Source organism: Hemiscyllium ocellatum, chromosome 4 (genome assembly GCF_020745735.1).
Source record: "Hemiscyllium ocellatum isolate sHemOce1 chromosome 4, sHemOce1.pat.X.cur, whole genome shotgun sequence".
NCBI lineage: Eukaryota > Metazoa > Chordata > Chondrichthyes > Orectolobiformes > Hemiscylliidae > Hemiscyllium > Hemiscyllium ocellatum.
Window position 1 is genome coordinate 70,746,689 of NC_083404.1, and position 20,466 is coordinate 70,767,154.

Here is a 20,466-nt window from a genome sequence, read left to right on the forward strand (position 1 = left end):
CCATTCATCAGAATAATCTGTAACTCATGCTCCACTTGCAGCATTTTTGAATGACAAAGCCAGTTGCACTGCCCGTTTGAAGTCCAGCAAAGCTTCAGTTATTAGGTGCTTTTGCATGGTCACATCATTAATTCTACAACCAGTCTCTCAGCATCTCACGTGGGTTAAACACATACCTGTGGCAGTCGTCTTAACCTCAGCAAAAATCACAATATGGATTCCCTGGTTCTCAAACTGCCAAGTAAAACCGATACTTGGTTTTGAATTAGATGTGGCTTGGGGTTGTAATAATCCTTGGCTAAATCCATCAATTCTTGAAAGCTTTGAATATCCGGCCACTCAACAGTAAATTAGGGTTCTAATAACTGAAAAAGCTGTGGATCCACAAGCATTCAGGAGAATTATTTATTACTTTTTATCTGCCACAATGTCATTTGCTGCTAAAAATAATGCATTCTTTCCACGTACTGGGCCTAGTCTCCGACGGCAGGATCGAACTAGTCAACCTTCCCAAATAGCAGCATGTTGCAAGAAATACTTAGCCCAACTCAATGGCAATTGTTGCGAGCAAATCGCTTCGAGGTGTGTTTTCCTCTTGTTACCACTGAATTAACTCTATGAAAGCCAATATACCATCACTCAGTCACCCTTTATTTACATGGACATAGTACACAACACTGACCCAGCTAGCTCAGAGCCGACTCCTGAAGTAAACAGAAGCCCTGACCCTCCTGTTTATATCTGTCAGCCAGGACTCCCTGTTTGGACTAGGTTAACAGCCCCAATCAGAGAACCTATATTCTGAGAGGTCCACCTGGCTGACCTTGTTCCAATCACTACAATACCCTTAATAAATTCAGATCACCACATTACTTTCAGAGTGAGACATCTTCCTTTAATGCGACTATTGCCTTACAACCCTGCCACTTATTTGCTGTTGTGTGAAGTGTTGAATAAACATATAAATTATTACACAAGTCCAAACAGACTTCTACCCTGAATTCAAATAGTTTTTCTGATCTTCAGCAGGTTAAAAGGATTGATTAGATTAGATTACTTACAGTGTGGAAACAGGTCCTTCGGCCCAACAAGTCCACACCGACCCTCCGAAGAGCAACACACAGACCCATTCCTGTACATTTACCCCTTCACCTAACACTACAGGCAATTTAGCATGGCCAATTCACCTAACCTGCACATTTTTTTGGATTGTGGCAGGAAACCAGAGCACCAACCATTCATTACAATATAGTCCTTACCTTATTCAAATGTTCAGGAAGCTGTTCATCATAATAATCTCCAGTGATCACTGTTATAGTAATTGCGTTGGACAGCGGTTTAAATTTCAGAATGTCTCTAATAAACAAGAATTGAACAATATAAAGATGTAGCTTCTCCAATAAGGATATATAAATAGCTTACAAAAGTAAAATACGGTGGGTGGCGGAATGCTCAAGAAAGTCAGCAGGTCTGGTGAATCCAAGTTCTGAACTGAATAACAGTCATGCCAGACTCGAAACATTAACTCCATTTTGATTTGATTTGATTTATTGTAGTTACGTGTACCTAAGTATAGTGAAAAGCAGTACAGGCAGATCATAGCAAACAAGGACATACAGATCATAGGCTGCTTAGACAGAGTGAGGCATACAAGTCACACTGCACAGGCGGTGTGCAAAGCAAGATTAACATTAGCAAGATCAAAATTATTTGAAATTAGAGCATTCATTTAGCAGGCTAATAATGCTGGGGAGACACTGTTCTTGAACCTGTTGGTGTGTCTGTATTCAAGCTGTTGTATCTTATGTCTGACAGAAGAGATTGTGGGGGAGCATCACCAGTGAGGGAGGGGTCTTTGATGGTGTTAGTAGCCTTTCCACGGCAATAAGAAGTATAAATGGAGTTCATGAATGGGAAGTTGGCTTCCGTAACGGTCTGGGCTATGCATACAACCATCTGTAGTTTCTTCCGATCCTGGGCAGAGCAGCTGCCATACTAGGCAATTATGCACTTAGATAGTATGTTTCTTATGGTGCGTCAATAAAAGCTGGTGAGGTCTTTATGGACATGCCGTATTTCCTAAGCCGTCTGAGGAAGATGAATTGTTGTGTCTTCTTGACCGTCGCATATATGTGGGAAATGGTGTCTGCTGTTGTTTCACTAGTAGGCAAATTGCAGGGGATCGAGGCAGACTGGGAGGCCATGGCCAGTGGCTCTGACCCCCATAATTATAAAGGGATTAATTTCATAACCTTCTCTATCCTCCTTTCATCTGAGACCCTTGGAAAAGTGCTTCGAGTACTTCATGATTATGGGGGTCAGAGCCACTGGGCAGTAGTCATAAAAGTATGTTGCATGTGCTTTCTTTGGGATTGGGATGATTGCAGTCTTCTGGAAGCAGGTGGGGATTTTGGCTTGTAGGAGGGAGAGGTTGAAGATGTCAGTGAATACCTCCCCCGGCTGGTCCGTAAAGGAGCTAAGTGCACAGTCGGGGACTCCGTCTGGGTCCATCGCTTTCATTGGGTTGACTCTCAGGAGAACCGAACGGATGTCTGTAGCAGTGATGGAGAGAACAAGTCCATCTGGAGTTGTAGGGGTAGGTGACATTGCACCACTGGCATTCTGCTCGAACTGAACATAGGAAGCATCGAGCACATCACATCGTATCTTGTTACATTGAGTTGGCATTGCCTAGCAGGTATCTGTATGGCTGGTTTGGGCCTCTAATTTGGTCAGTACTGCCTCTTGCCATCTCTGAGAGCTTTGCAGAGGTCATATCTGAATTTTCTGTAGAGATCTGGATTGTTCGACCTGAATGCTGCACACCTGGTCTTCAGAGTGGATTTCCTGGTTCATTCAAGGTTTCCAGTTGGGGAACACCTACATTGACTTCATTGGCATGCAATCCTCCACATATTTGCTAATGAAATTGTGATGTGGTGGCATATTCACCTGGATTTTCCACTGAGTACTTGAATACGGTCCGGTCCACCACTTCCAAGCAGTCCCTGAGACACTGTTCTGCTGCCTTGGACCAATATTGTACTACTTTATGTGAAGGATCCTCCCATTTCAGCTTCTGTTTGTAAGCTGGGAGGCAGAACAGAGCGTTGTGATTTGATTTTCTGCTGTCTAGACAGGGGATAAAGTGATAGGCGTCTTTGATAGTTGTGTAGTTGTGGTCCAGGATGTTCGATCCTCTTGTGGAGCAGGAGACATGTTGGTGCTCTCCACTGATGCTGCCAGATGTGCTGAGTTTCTCCAGAATTCCCCGTGTTTGTTTTGTCTAAATTTCTTGCCAGAAACTCTTCAGATTACAATGCAATATTTTAAAAAGTGAATTCATAACCTTCTCTATCCTCCTTTCATCTGAGACCCTTGGAAAAATTGAATTCTTATTCTTAATGATTAGCTTTGTTTGGAAAATGAAATATTAGTTACTATTTCTTTTATGGAATGCAAAAAATATTGTTCTGAATATTAACTTTGCGATTGCACTACAAAACACTAACAAAAACAGTTCAGATTTACACACAATTACCAGAATTATGTTCCATCACAAGCTTTTCAATTCTTTAAAATAAGGTATTTTCAATGTGAAATATTCAAATACATTGATCAGTACAATTTTCTATCTAAATGACATTATCATTTTATGCCCAAATTCTTTCACTTAACACCATCAAGGCCTCACTGCACTTGAGACACAATACTTCAGAATTCTCCTTGCATCACGTAACTATTCCAAAGGCAAACATTTCAGACAAATAAAATTTCATAGAGGAACCAAAAATTCAGTTTAAAGAGCAAGACAAAAGCTAGGAATTCTGCAACAATAACTCACCTGCAGACTCCCCAACATCTGTCCACCATCTGCAAGGCACAATTTAGGAGTATGATGGAATGCTCCCCACCGGCCTAGATGAGTACAGCTCCATCAACACACAAGAAGCTCAATACTCTTCAGGACAGAATGGCCCATTAACTGGCACCAACTTGAACATTTATTCCCTTCATCATTAGCACCGTAGAGGTAGTAGTGTGCACCACAGAAAAGATGCACTGCAGCATCTCACCAAAGATCTTTTTACAGCACCTTCCAAACCCATGATCTCGACCACCTAGAAGGGCAGATGCATAGGAGCACCATCGCCTGGAAGTTCTCCTTTAAGTCACAAAACATCTTGACTTGGAGCTATCTCACTGATCATTTCTGTCGCTGCACCAAAATTCTGGAATTACTTCTGCTCCCTAACAGCACTAGAAGTGTACCTATACCACACTGACTACAGTTGTTCAAACAACAGCTCACCACCATCTTTTCAAGGGTAATTAAGGATAGGTATTAAATGCTGCCTTAGCCCATATCCTGCAAAGAAATGAAAAATATGCCCAGATGCATAATGGAAAGGAGCTCGAATTAAGAATAATCAGTAATAAGATCCTTAGTTTCTCTGCTGATCATGTGCAACACTGACATTGATTTCACAAAAATATATCCAGCAGATGGATTTTCACCAGCAGTAAAATGTAGTAGAAAATAAGACTTCACACTGGGAACAGTATTCTGCAGTATTCTTTCTGAGAAAGTTTCTCCCTTTTTAATGTCTTAAAGGACTGTTAGCTCAACCATTAATCATGAATCAGCCTCACTGAGCCTGCATTTTCACAGAGGTTTGCACTTTAGCTAAAAGTACTAAATCATTTTTAAATTCATTCATAGGATGAGGATTTATTGCTCATTCCCAATTGTTCACTGGGCAGTTAAGAGTCAACGACAATGTTATGGGTCTGGAGACATATTTTCACTAGACCAGGTAAAGTTGACAGTTTCCTTCCCCAAAGGACATTAGTGAGCCAGGTGTGTTTTTACGACAATTGACAATGGATTCATGGTCATCATTACACTCTTCATTCCAGACTTTTACTGAATTAAAAATCAACCATCTGCCGTGGTGAGATTCGAATCTAGGTCTTGGGATTAATAGTCAGCAATAATATCACAAGGCCGTTGCCTGCCCCTATATCTGTAAACACAGCTTTCATTTCATAGATTTTTGCTGGCAGGAGAAAGAGGGTGAGATGTAATTCACAAATGTGGGAATCCTGAACCCAGCAGGTTCATTCGAACTCAGTACAGACTTCAAATGGACCCGTTTTTTGCTGAATTGAGAACTAATGCACGCAATGTGTGATTTACATTGAGGAAATATAATGCTGTTGAAATATTTCAAATCCTGGAGGAAAAAACTGCCTGCTCCTTCTTGGAGTTTTAAACAAGGCTCACAATATAAATAGCTATTCATTGATAAAGGGAAAGAAGACACTGGTAGAAGTGGTGTATAGGCCACCAAACAGTAGCTATACAAGGCAACACAGGGAAACAATAAATTGGACATAATGAGTACCAAACATAGCAAGTCCATTAATCATGGGTAACATCAATGTTCATGTAGATTGGATAATTAATTTGGCAGAGGACATCACGAGGAAAAGTCCATAGAGTGTATCTGGGACAGTTCCAGAACTAGCAGACATAGGTTTAGGATGAGAAGGGAAAAATTTAAAAGGGACTGAAGGGGCAACTTTTTCACGCAGAGGGTTATGCAGGTATGGAATGAGCTGCTGAAGGAAGTGGTGGAGAGTGTACAATTACAATATCTAAAAGGCATCTGGATGGGTACATGAATAGAAAGAGGTTAGAGGATATGGACCGAGTGCTGGCAATTGGGACTAGGTTAGGTGAGGATATCTGGTCAACATGGATGGGTTGGACTGAAGTGTCTGTTTCTATCTGTACATCTCTATGACTCTAAGAATATATGGTGGATCCACGGAGGGATCAGGCTATTTTGGAACTGGTGATTTCTAAATAATGCAAGTTTAATAAATGATGTAAAAGATCCCCTCAAAAACAGTGACATAATGCAGTTGAATGAAGTATTCAGTTTAAGTGGGAGGAACATCGGTCAGAAACAACTGTGCTAAGCTTAAATAGGATAATTACAAAGGAATTATGACAGAAACGGCTTGGAATAGGAGTTTAGCAGCAAAGAACAATGATAGGCATTTCAGAAAATTATTCATGGCCCACAGCAAAGACAAATTCCATTGTAAAAGAAGGATTCTTTTAGGGATAAGCCAATTATGTTAATTATGGTAGACAAGGACAGCATCAGATTGAAAAAATAAACATATAATGTGGAAAAGGTTTGTGGTAGGACAGTGATGTGTGAAAGTTTTAAAGAACAACAAAAGTCAATCAAAAGCATAATAAATATAGTTAAAAATCACACAAAACCACGTTATAGTCCAACAGGTTTATTTGGAAGTACAAGCTTTCGAAGCTCTGGTGTTGTGTGATTTTTAACACTGTCCACCCCAGTCCAACACCGGCACCTCCACATCATAATAAATATAGTTTATATTGGGGAAGTAAGGTTATGTTGGAGTTCCACAGAACTTTGGTTCGGGCACAGCTGGAATACTGTACTCACTTCCAGTCACCGCATAATGGGAAAGATGTACTTGGACTGGTGGATATGCAGAGGAGATTCACCAGTATGTTGTCTGGAATGGAGTGCTTTAGCTATGAACCTTACAGATTACCTTACAAATTACTTACAGAGTGGAAACAGGCCCTTCGGCCCAACAAGTCCACACCGACCCGCCGAAGCGTAACCCACCCACACCCATTCCCCTACATTTACCTCTTCACCTAACACTACGGGCAATTTAGCATGGCCAGTTCACCTAACTTGCACATGTTTGGATTGTGGGAGGAAACTGGAGCACCCAGAGGAAACTCAAGGAGACACGGGGAGAATGTTCTACTCCACACAGAGAGTCGCCTGGGACGGGAATTGAACCCTGGTCTCTGGCGCTGTGAGGCAGCAGTACCACCATGCCGCCCTAAGTATTATCTTTTTTTTAAGATTAGATTATTTACAGTGTGGAAACAGGCCCTTCGGCCCAACCAGCCCACACCGACCCTCCGAAGAGCAACCCACCCAGACCCATTCCCCTACATTTACCCTTTCACCTAACACTACGGGAAACTTAGCATGGCCAATTCACCTAACCTACATATCTTTGGACTGTGGGTGGAAACCGGAACACTCGGAGGAAACCCATGCAAACACGGGGAGAACGTGCAAACTCCACACAGACAGTTGCCTGGGGCAGGAATTGAACCCGGCTCTCTGGCGCTGTGAGGCAGCAGTGCTAACCACTGTGCCACCGTGCCGCCAGCTCGGGTGAAGAGAGGGAGAAATTAGGTCAGCTTGGGTGGTTTTCTTTGGAACAACATATGAGATCTCCTTGGAAACAGTGACCATAACATGGTAGAATGAGAAACAACTGTGCTAAAATGAAATGAGACCAATTACAAATGAAATGAGGGCACAGCAGGCTGGAGTCAACTGGGGAAATTCAGCAGCAAAGTTGGTTGAAGAACAATGACAGACATTTAAGAAAATAGTTAATGGCTCACAACAAAGACATATTCCAGTGAGAACTGTCTTTTCTTTTTTTTAATTTTCTCAATAACAAAGACAGAAAATATATTTTCAGAGTACACTTGCAATCAATAACAAAACAGACAAAAGTTTTCTCAAATATATAAAAAGGAAGAAAAAAGCCAAAGTGAACATAGGCCTCTTAGAGAATAAGGCTGAGGAAATAAAACGGGGAACTAGGAAATGGCAGAGGAATTAAATGAATACTTTACATCAGTCTTCACAGTAGAAGATAGAAGCATGAAAGTAGAGCAGTGGATCTGGTGTACTTGGATTTTAGCAAGGCATTTGATAAGGTGCCCCATGGTAGGCTCATTCAGAAAGTATGGAAGCATGGGATACAGAGAAATTTGGCTATCTTAATACAGAATTGGCTGACCCATAGAAGACAGAGGGTGGTAGTAGATGGAAAGTGTTCAGTCTGGAGCTTGGTGACCAGTGGTGTTCTGCAGGGATATGTTCTGGGACCTCTGCTCTTTGTCAGTTTTATAAATGACTTGAACAAAGAAGTGGAAGGGTGGGTTAGTATGTTTGCCAATGAAACAAAGGTTGGTGGAGTGGTGGATAGGGTGGAGGGCTGTTGTAGATTTCGACGGGACATTGACAGGATTCAGAACAGGGTAGATGGAGTTCAACCTGGAAAAGTGTGAAGTGCTTCATTTTGGAAGGTCGAATTTGAATGCAGAATACAGCGTTAAAGGCATGATTCTTGGCAATGTAGAGGAACTGAAGGATCTTGGGGTCCACGTCCATAGATTCCTCAAAGTTGTCACAAGTTAATAGGGTTGTTAAGAACACATATGTTGACTTTCATTAGTTTAGGAGCTGCGAGGTTTGCTGCAGCTCTATAGAGCCCTAGTTAGAATACCACACTTGGAGTGTTGTGTTCAGTTCTGATCACCTCATTATAGGATAGATGTGGAGGATTAAGAAAGGGTGCAGAGGAGATTTACTCAGATGTTGCCTGGAATGGAGGGTTTGTCTTATGAAGAAAGGTTGAGAGGGCTAAGGCTTTTCTCAATGGAGCAAAGAAGGGAGAGAGGCATCTTGATAGAGGTGTACAAGATGATGACAGACACAGGTAGAGTGCATAATCAGAGGCTTTTTTCCAGGACAGAAATGGCTATCATGAGGGGGCATAATTTTAAGGTGATTGGAGGAAGGCTTAGGGAAGATGCCAGAGACTGGTTCTTTACATAGAGTGATGGGTGCATGGAATGCATTGCCAGCTTTGGTATTAGAGTCAGATACATTAGGGACATTTATGCGACTCTTGGATTGGCACATGGAAGATAGTAAAATGAATGGAATGTTGGTTATTTTGATCTTAGAGTAGGATAAAAGGTTGGCACAACATCAAGGATTGTACTGTACTAAAGCACTAATAGCATTCCAAAATGACTAAATATTCAAAAGCAATAGGAGATGAGGAAATAAATATGAAGGGCTTATGTTCTTTGGATGCTGCCTGACTTGCTGTGCTTTTCCAGCGCCACAGATTTTGACTAATTTTCAGCATCTGAAGTCCTCACTTTTTCTTAAAGGCTGATATGTCTGGGACAAAGTCCCATCGTACTGAGGTGGCCCTTTTAAACAAAATATCGTATTGAGCTTTGGAACTTAGAACACAGAACAAATACAACATAGAAACAGGCTCTTCGGCTAAACATTTCTGCACCAACCATGATGTTGGTCTAAACTTATCCCATTTCCCTGCACATGGTCCATATCCTTCTATTCTCTGCTTGTTCCTAACTGTCGAACTGCCTGTTAAGCATTGCTGTCATATCTGTTACTACCACCTCCTCTAGTAGTACATTCTAGGCATGTACGACCCCCTATGAAAAAAACACTTTCCTCATACATCTCCTTTAAACTGACCCCCTCTCACTTAAACCTAAGCCCCCTAGGGTTTGACATTTTCAACCCTGGCAAAGAGACTCCAACTGTCCATCCTATGCATGCTTCTCAGTTCTATGATGTCATCCCTCAGCCTCTGAAGTTTGAGTGAAAACAAACAAAGTTTGTCCAACCTCCCTTTATCGCTAATGCACTCCAATCTAGGCAACATTCTGATAAATGTTGCTTGCACCCTCTACAAAGTGTCCACATCCTTCCAAATTGTGCGATCAGAACTATACACAATTCTCTAATTATGTGCTAACTGCAGTTTTATGCAATGCAACACGAGTTGCCAACTTTTTTACTCAATGCCCTGACCGATGAAGGCAAGCATGCTACATGCCTTATTTACCACTTTGTGTTGCCACTTTCAGGGACCAATTAACTTGGACCCCATAATCCCTCTGTAAATCAATACTCCAATGCAATAGTATTCTTTCCCCTTGCATTTGACCGCTCAAAATGCATTACCTGTCACTTGTCTGAATTAAGATCCACTTGTGATTTCTCTGTCCAAATTTCCAAATTTGTTATATGACTATGATGGGGTTATACCAAAGGTTACACCAAAGGCCAGCAGGAATAGAGTGACAGACATGTAAACAGGTTATGGAAAAATGTAAAAACAACAGAGTTGTGGTGTGGGTGACTTTAATTTCCCCAGTAGTCACTGGGACTCAGTGCCAGTGGCTTGGGTGGTGCAGAATCTGAGAAGTACATCCAGGAGGATTCTTGAAACAAAATAAAGATCACACAACTAAGAAAGGTTTCATATTATACATGCATACCTATCCAAATATCTTTTAAATGCTGTATCTGTACCTGCATCTACCACTTCCTCTGCCAGTACTTTCCAAATACGAACTACCCTTTGTGTGAAAAACTTGCCTCTCAAGTCCCTTTTAAATCTTATTCTTCTCGCCTTAAAAATATGCCCTCTAGGTTTGAACTCCCCTACAAGGGGGAAAAGGTTTTTTTCATTGATCTCATCTGTGCTCATCATGATTTTAAAAATATCAATAACGTCACTCCTTACGCTTCAATGAAAACAGTCCCAGTCTATCCCTAAGAATTCCATCCAATACCTTCCCAACCACTGACGTGAGAATTAATCAAAGTTTGTGCGAAGATTTGTAGCTCGGGTGCTTGTTGTAGTGGTTCTGTTCGCCGAGCTGGAAGTTTTAGTTGCAAACGTTTCGTCCCCTGGCTAGGAGACATCATCAGTGCTGTGGAGCCTCCTGCGAAGCGCTTCTTTGATGTTTCTTCCGGAATTTATAGTGGTCTGTCCTTGCTGCTTCCGGGTGTCAGTTTCAGCTGTCTACTGTAGTGGTTGGTATATTGGGTCCAGGTCGATGTGTTTGTTGATGGAGTTTGTGGATGAATGCCATGCCTCTAGGAATTCCCTGGCTGTTCTCTGTCTGGCTTGCCCTATGATAGTAGTGTTTTCCCAGTCGAATTCATGTTGCTTGTTGTCTGAGTGTGTGGCTACTAAGGATAGCCGGTCGTGTCGTTTCGTGGCTAGTTGGTGTTCATGTATGCGGATTGTTAGCTGTCTTCCTGTTTGTCCTATATAGTGTTTTGTGCAGTCCTTGCATGGTATTTTATAAACTACATTAGTTTTGCTCATGTTGGGTATTGGCTCCTTTGTTCTAGTGAGTTGTTGTCTGAGCGTGGCTGTTGGTTTGTGTGCCGTTATGAGTCCTAAGGGTCGCTGTAGTCTGGCTGTCAGTTCTGAAACGCTCCTGATGTACGGTAGTGTGGCTAGTCCTTTTGGTTGTGGCATGTCCTCGTTCCGTGGTCTATCTATTAGGCATCTGTTGATAAAATTGCGCGGGTATCCATTTTTGGCGAATACCTTGTATAGGTGTTCCTCTTCCTCTTTTCGCAGTTCTGGTGTACTGCAGTGTGTTGTAGCTCTTTTGAATAGTGTCCTGATGCAGCTTCGTTTGTGTGTGTTGGGGTGGTTACTTTCATAGTTTAGGACTTGGTCTGTGTGTGTTGTTTTCCTGCGTACCCTTGTGGTGAATTCTCCGTTCGGTGTTCTCTGTACTATCACGTCTAGGAATGGGAGTTGGCTATCCTTTTCTACTTCTCTCGTGAATCGGATTCCTGTGAGTGTGGCGTTGATGATCCGGTGTGTTTTTTCTATTTCCGTGTTTTTGATGATTACGAACGTGTCATCGACATATCTGACCCAGAGTTTGGGTTGAATTTGTGGTAGGGCTGTTTGTTCTAACCTTTGCATAACTGCCTCTGCTATGAGTCTTGAGATTGGTGATCCCATGGTGTTCCGTTGATTTGTTCGTATATCTGATTGTTGAATGTAAAGTGTGTAGTGAGGCACAAGTCCAGTAGTTTAAGTATGCCGTCTTTGTTGATAGGTTCCGCCTCCTGTTTTCTGCTCTGTATGTCCAGTAGGTTGGCTATTGTTTCTCTGGCTAGGGTTTTGTCAATCGAAGTGAACAGTGCTGTCATGTCGAATGAGATCATGGTTTCTTCTTTGTCTATGTGTGTATTCTTGATGGCGTCCAAGAATTCCTGTGTTGATTGTATGGAGTGTTTGGATCCGCTGACCAGGTGTTTCAGTTTCTGTTGTAGTTCTTTGGCCAGTTTGTATGCTGGTGTCCCTGGTAGTGATACTATGGGTCTGAGTGGGATGTCTGGTTTGTGTACTTTGGGTAGTCCATAGAATCTGGGGGTGTTGTTGCTTTCCGGTTTCATTCTTCGTAGGTCCGCTTTGGTTATCTGTCCGTTTTTTTGTAGATTCCTTAGTGTGTTATTTATTCTATTGGTGAGTTGTGGTGTGGGGTCGGAATCCTTCATTTGGTAGGTGTTAGTGTCTGCTAGTAGGTCTTGTGCTTTTTTGATGTAATCTGATTTATCTAGGATGACAGTCATTCTGCCTTTATCTGCTGGTAGTATGATTATGTTCTTATCATTTCTTAGTGCTTTCAGTGCTTCCCTCTCCTTGGTGTTGAGGTTATGTGTTTGTCTTTTTCTTATCATCATAGGTACGACCGTTTGTCTCACTGTTTGTTGTGTCTCTTCAGTCAGTCCATTGTTCCTGAGTGTGCATTCCAGTGCTGCTAGGAAGTCTGCTGTCTCATTCGACGTGACAGCACTGTTCACTTCGATTGACAAAACCCTAGCCAGAGAAACAATAGCCAACCTACTGGACATACAGAACAGAAAATAGGAGGCGGAACCTATCAACAAAGACGGCATACTTAAACTACTGGACTTGTGCCTCACTACATACTTTACATTCAACAATCAGATATACGAACAAATCAACGGAACACCCATGGGATCACCAATCTCAAGACTCATAGCAGAGGCAGTTATGCAAAGGTTAGAACAAACAGCCCTACCACAAATTCAACCCAAACTCTGGGTCAGATATGTCGATGACACGTTCGTAATCATCAAAAACACGGAAATAGAAAAAACACACCGGATCATCAACGCCACACTCACAGGAATCCGATTCACGAGAGAAGTAGAAAAGGATAGCCAACTCCCATTCCTAGACGTGATAGTACAGAGAACACCGAACGGAGAATTCACCACAAGGGTACACGGGAAAACAACACACACAGACCAAGTCCTAAACTATGAAAGTAACCACCCCAACACACACAAACGAAGCTGCATCAGGACACTATTCAAAAGAGCTACAACACACTTCAGTACACCAGAACTGCGAAAAGAGGACGAGGAACACCTATACAAGGTATTCGCCAAAAACGGATACCCGCGCAACTTTATCAACAAATGCGTAATATTAGACCACGGAACGAGGACATGCCACAACCAAAAGGACTAGCCACACTACCATACATCAGGAGCGTTTCAGAACTGACAGCCAGACTACTGCGACCCTTAGGACTCATAACGGCACACAAACCAACAGCCACGCTCAGACAACAACTTACTAGAACAAAGGAGCCAATACCCAACATGAGCAAAACTAATGTAGTTTATAAAATACCATGCAAGGACTGCACAAAACACTATATAGGACAAACAGGAAGACAGCTAACAATCTGCATACATGAACACCAACTAGCCACGAAACGACACGACCAGCTATCCCTAGTAGCCACACACTCAGACAACAAGCAACATGAATTCGACTGGGAAAACACTACTATCATAGGGCAAGCCAGACAGAGAACAGCCAGGGAATTCCTAGAGGCATGGCATTCATCCACAAACTCCATCAACAAACACATCGACCTGGACCCAATATACCAACCACTACAGCGGACAGCTGAAACTGACACCCGGAAGCGGCAAGGACAGACCACTATAAATACCGGAAGAAACATCAAAGAAGCGCTTCGCAGGAGGCTCCACAGCACTGATGATGTCTCCTAGCCAGGGGGCGAAACGTTTGCAACTAAAACTACCAGCTCGGCGAACAGAACCACTACAGTGAGAATTAATGGTCGATAGTTTCCAGGATTGTCCTTATTTCCCTACATGAACAGAGGAACGACATTAACTACTCATCAGTTCTCCAGGATCTCTCCACAAGCTAGTGAGGACACAAAGATCTTGGTCAAGCTCCCAGTAATCTCCTTTCTTGCCTCTCTCAATAACCTGGGGAAGATACCATTGGGTCCTGGGGACATATCCACCTTCATGCTCAACAGACCCAACATCACTTCTTTCTTCATCTCAAAATGTCCCAGCCTATTAGCATGCTGCACACAAATCTCACTACCCTCCATATCCTTCTTCAGATAAATACTGATGCAAAGTACTCTTTTAGGATCTCACTCACATCCTCTGCCTCCAAGCACAAGTTCCCTTCTTTATCCTTGAGTTGTTCCATCTTCTCGCTACTTATCCTCTTGTTTTAATGTATAGAATGCCTGTGGATTCTCCTTAATCCAACTTGCCAAGGTCATTTCATGGCCCCTTCTCACTCTCCTAATTCCCTGCTTGCGTTCTTTCATGCTTTCTTTATATTCGGCATAGACCCTGTTGAGATTAGCTTCCTAAACCTGAATGCGCTATCCTATTCATATTCTCCCTCACACCAGCACTGAGTGCAATCTGGTAGTTATTACCTTTGAGATCCCTAATAATTTTTTTCCTTATTTTCTAAAATTACCTTCACGATTCAATTCTTTTTCTCCATACGACATTAGTACAGACATAAATCACAATCTCTGACTATTCATGCTGCCCTATCAGGATGTTGCACAACTGCCAATAACTTCATGGATAGAATCCCCACAGTGTGAAAACAGACCATTTGGCCCAACAAGTCCATACCGACCCTCCAAAGCGTAACTCATCCAGACCCATTCCCCTAACCTACTCTCCTATATTCACCCCTGTCTAATGCACCTAACCTACACATCCCTGAACACTATGGGCAATTTAGCATAGCCAATTCACTTAATCTGCACATCTTTGGATTGTGGGAGGAAACTGGAGCACCTGAAAGAAACACACACAGACACAGGGAGAATGCGCAAACTCCACACAAACAGTCGCCCAAGGTTGTGAGGCAGCAGTACTCCCACTGAGTCACCAAACTGCCCAGGACTTCCTTGGCATAGCCCCAGGAAGGCAACATCATACTGTCGAATCACATTTGTGCTTCAGAAATGCCTATCTGCCCCTCTTACCTATTAAATCTCTTATCGTGATTATTTCTATGACCTTCCTCTCCCTCGTCCCCAAACAGTTGAGCCACCTGAGGTGCTCTGGACTTGCCTCTGATGTACACTCAGAACGTACAGAACTCAGGGTTAGTTACACAGCAGTTTGTAAATCAGGGATCTCCTGCAGGATCTATTTAATCCTCCTAGAACACAAAGTTCTTGGCCCAGCAAATGCATTGTAATGAAACTAGAGTTCAAGCTACTCCAGTCAAACCACATTACCTACATATTCAAACAAGAATCAAGAGTATGCCACTCAGGCCCTTTAAGCCTGTTCTTCCATTCAATTATATCATGGCTGCTCTGATTTTAACCTCAACTGTACATTCCTAATCTTTGATCTTTTTGGTACTCAAGAGTGCACAACCTTAAGCTCTGGGTGAGAGTATGAGCAATGGCTGAAGACACCAACACACTCACAAGCTTTGGAGGTAAGCAAATAGTATGTTTACAGAAATGGTCACACTGCAACAGGGGTGGGTACGGGAAGAAAGGAGTGAATCGTTGATCACCAGACAAAGAGAAATGTTTTCTTGTTTTGGAAGCTGAGAATGCTGGTACCTCAACGGAATGCAGCCTTATATAGGGAGGCTGACTATATAGGAGGGAAGAAAGAAGCAAGTAGGAGCAACAGTGTTAAGTGATTCATGAATGAGGTGAACAGTAAGGCTTGCAGATATGATTCCAGGATGTTGTGTCTGGTGTCAGAGTTGAGATTGTCACTGAGCAGCTGACGGACATCCAAAAGGGAAAGGGTGATAAGACAGAGGTTATGGTATACATTTGTTCCAATAATATTGCTAGATTGAGGGATGAAGTCTTCCATCAAGCATTCAGGGCGTGAGACAGCAGATTGAGAAGCAAAATTATTCCCAGCACCACATGCTAGCATGCAGAGAAACAAGAGAATAGAGCAGATGAATGGCTTTTGAGTTTTAAATTCCCAAATCACTGGGACTGTTTCTATGAGTTGTGAAAGATTGTGATCATTTTGTATTTCCTGTAATCATTTTGTATTTCCTGTAATCCTATGATAATTGAAATATTTGGGTATCTAATATGACTGTAAGGCATATAAACATGTAGCCTAAACTATGAGTTGGGGAAACAAGTTCTCTGAGTGGTGTGTCCCTTCTGCTGACTTGAAATAAACCTTACGTATTCTTTGAAGCAGCAGCTGCATTTGTTTCTAGGATCAGTTTAGATTTGGCATAGTCAGCGGGATAATCAGTCAGAGGTTCAGATTCACCAGGCAGGTGAGAATCTTTCTTTAAGTGGATATAGCTTGGTGACTACATAAACAGATCATTGAGATGGAGACAAGTGAAACAAGACAAACGGACAACACGCAGTGCAGTGAGTCACAAAGTGGATTAACTTCACCACATAGCCAGTAAATGAGAATCACTATGGGGTACAGCAAGAGCCATTATGGAATAGGAGCAACAATCACTGCAGGACATGCCAGAGGCAAAGGACAGCCAGAAAAAAAAACACATGGGGTTATTTTGGATGAGAACAGCAATATGACTAGGGACAGCAGGCGTCAATTAAATTCTTGTGGATACAAGGAAAAAGGTCGTTCACAGAATGGTGAAAAACAACTGAAGCCTAAGGGATTTAAGCAGTATAAAACAACCTGGTGAGAAATGCAAAACAAGGACAATGAAATTAAGGGCCTGGTGATTATAATTAGTAGCTACCTAGAATAGTAGCTATCTGGAGCATGCAGATGAAAGACCATTGTTAGGGTATACAACAATAGACTGAACTGACAGTGACCAGGTATAGCTAGACAAGGAAGACACATGGTTGAACAGTCACGATGGGTGAAATCCAGCCATGGAGGATAAAGGGATTGCACTGCCCCCTTATTGATCAAGAGCACAAATGCACAGGCAGGGGAATATGATACAGCCGCTAGTGAAACACAAGCCACCAAACAGCTGAGCACACTGAGGTAGTTCCACGTTGATAGAGTACTTTGGAAAAAACTGGAGGAAATAATGTATACCCAGAGCCTTCATGAGGAGGATATCCAAATGTTGGTATGGTACAAGGTAGCCATAGCCCTATGATTGGAAATGATCAACTGAGTTATGAGTGGAGGTGGACAAACCATGGATGGGTTAAATTCTATGGGGCAGGTACAAATGATTCAAGAAACAGGACAATGAAGGGCTGGAGATGTGCGATCAAGATGGTTAAGCATAATGAGGATAGCCCAAACCAAAAAAGGAAAGAGGTCTATGAGTTTGCTAGGAGGAAATGTACCGCTATTTCCTTGGGGTGTGGATGAGATGATAGTGTTCCTAAATATATTGAAAATGACTACCGGAAATGAGGATGTGGGCCCAGTCAGGGGTTTTGGAAAGAGTTGCGTCACCAGCAACATAAACTCAAAAAGGGAGTTTATGACTGATCAGCCATGGAGGACTTTGCGCAGGATATTTAGGGAAAACAGAGCGAGGTACTACCAGGAAGAGATAAAGTCAAAGTGTCAAACAGTCAGGGACAGGGAAGGTACCATGTAAGAACAGGGTTGTTCTCGTATGGTTCCACATTCTCTCCATCACAAACATAAGCTTGTTTCAGGCTTGAGGTGCTAACCAACAGGGTGGTGCCAATAACTTCATGTATGTGGTGCATGGGAGGAGCAGATAAAATCACTGATGATCTCCAAGAGGGATTGATACGGAATCTATATGGTAGAGAAGGGCTGATATGGCATCAGTAGGGTCTTGATTCCCCAAATACCGGACCAGTTGACTGAGTTGCAAAAGGCAGCCGAAAGGGCAGTTAAATGATTTTAGAAGGTATGCAAAAAGTTGTCGTTGTAACTGGAGTATTATGTCTCAAGCACAGATTTGAAATGCACCCACTGTGTTGTTTCAATCAGCAACCACATTCAAATCTACTTTTACTTTAGAATACAACACTTCATAAGGAAAAGACATAACTGGAATTTTTAAATATCTGATGTACGCTGACCAAGCATTTCTCTCCAGTAAAGTTGCTGTTTGCTGATTTGTCTTGGATACAGGGCAGCACTGTGCCAATGTCCTGTGCAGGTACACCGCATACACAGTCCTGTATATACCATACATTGCCAAAAGCAGACTGCCCAGAAACCATGCTTCTGGTACATCCATGCAGCAATCTAGAAAGTATAATAGGGAGCAACAAACAGGCTAAGCACTAAGAAAATATAGAAGGAGCATTATAAATTGCCACCTGTAATAATTCACATTATGTATCCATGATTGAGGTTTGATTTGATTACATCCTTGTCATCTAATTGAAATTTGTTAAATAACTCTAGCACTGAAGAACATTTCTCCGACGCCTGCATCTCAAAGGAGAACTGATCCTTGCATTCCTGGATCTTATATTAAGAAACCTCCTTTGACAGAGAAACTGGAAGTGAAAGCTGATTTTTGTGAATACTTGACTAACGATATTCGTTCACAGGATTCATATGCAACATAGCTACTGTTATAAATTTAAAACTGAGTGATAACCAGGAACTAGAAAAGGTCTCCTGATAAATACCAAGAGATTGGGTGGTTAACTTGGATGAGTCACTCAATTTTGAAAATTCAGATGCAATAAATGTATTAAATTAACCTTTGCATACTTTTTCCATTTTTTCAGCAAAGCATGGAACTTCTCTGTCAATTGTCAACATTATAATTTATATTTTTAATATGTTCTTTCCCATTACTGCTGTTAACCTAAACTATAGCCCAATGTGAATCACACGATAGAGGTTATATTTAAAAAAATGTTTGGGGTTGCTACAAATTTTCATAATGCACCCATTTTAAATAACTTGGTATCTTATCTTCTCATGACAGAATCACATTTAATCAATGTGCTTTCTATCAGAACTACTTTCACAACTTCAATGCTGAATATCTTTTCTCAGATTGTAAAGACCAGCTATAAAATTAGCTATCATATTTTGGCATTCTTGTAAATGGAACTGACATGAGCGAGGCACATTAAGCAATGCTACTTCATATGCACAATCTTGGATGTGCTTCTCATGCACATCAATAATGTGTCAATTTCCTTTTCTGCATCAAATTCAGTTGTGCACAGACAGTTATATCCAAAGATTGGCACCAACGACATAGGTAGGAAGAGGGGTGAGGATGTTCGGCAGGCTTTCAGGGAGCTAGGTTGGAAGCTCAGAGCTAGAACGAACAGAGTTGTTGTCTCTGGTTTGTTACCCGTGCCACGTGTTAGAGAGTCGAGGAATAGGGAGAGAGAATAGTTAAATGCGTGGCTACAGGGATGGTGCAGGAGGGAGGGATTCCGGTTTCTGGACAACTGGGGTTCTTTCTGGGGAAGGTGGGACCTCTATAAACAGGATGGTCTACACCTGAACCTGAGGGGCACCAGTATCCTTGGGGGGAGGTTTGCTAGTGCTCTTTGGGAGGGTTTAAACTAACTCTGCAGGGGCATGGGAACCTGGACTGTAGCTTTATGGTACAGGACCTTGAGTGTAGGGAGGTTAGGAACAAGGCATCGATCTCGAAGGAGGGTGCCTGTAAACAGAAAGGTGGCTTGAAGTGTGTATACTTCAATGCCAGAAGTATAAGAAATAAGGTAGGTGAACTTGCAGCGTGGGTTTGTACCTAGGACTTCGATGTTGTGGCCATTACAGAGACGTGGGTAGAACAGGGGCAGGAATGGCTGTTGCAGGTTCCAGGGTTTAAATGTTTTAGCAGGGTCAGAGATGGGGGTAAAAGAGGGGGTGGTGTGGCATTGCTTGGTGGAAAGGACGATGGAGGAAGACTTGCCATCTGAGGTAGTTTGGGCTGAGGTTAGAAATAGGAAAGGTGAGGTCACCTTGTTAGGAGTTTTCTACAGGCCTCCCAATAGTCCGAGAGAAGTAGAGGAAAGTATTGCGAGGATGATTCAGGAGAAGAGTGAAAGTAGCAGGGTGGTTGTTATGGGGGACTTTAACTTCCCAGATATTGACTGGGAAAGCTATAGCTCAAGTTCGTTAGATGGGTCGGTGTTTGTCCAATGTGTGCAGGAGGGTTTCCTGACACAATATGTAGACAGGTCAACAAGAGGTGAGGCTATACTGGATTTGGTTCTAGGTAATGAACCAGGCCAGGTGTTAGACTTGGAGGTAGGTGAGCACTTCGGGGACAGTGACCACAACTCGGTGACTTTTACTTTAGTGATGGAGAGGGATAAGTGTGCACTGCAGGGCAAGAGTTATAGCTGGGGGCAGGGAAATTATGATGCGGTGAGGCACGACTTAGGATGCGTGGATTGGAAAAATAGGCTTCAAGGGAAGAACACAAATGATATGTGGAGATTGTTCAAGGAATAGCTATTGGGTGTCC

At 42.4% G+C, this 20,466-nt stretch overlaps 1 protein-coding gene across 2 annotated transcripts in view; it reads right to left on the reverse strand.

Annotated features, from left to right (window-relative positions):
* The window catches only part of si:dkey-122a22.2 (uncharacterized), a 191,881-nt gene that overhangs the window by 19,083 nt on the left and 152,332 nt on the right, over window positions 1-20,466 (reverse strand). Inside the window, exon 10 of one of the 2 annotated variants that reach the window (XM_060824317.1) lies at window positions 1,260-1,356. The exons of the other annotated variant lie outside the window; for it this stretch is intronic. Within the exon in view, the coding sequence (XP_060680300.1) occupies window positions 1,260-1,356 (97 nt within the window). The remainder of the gene's footprint in view (window positions 1-1,259; window positions 1,357-20,466) is intronic. 2 annotated transcript variants of the gene reach the window in all.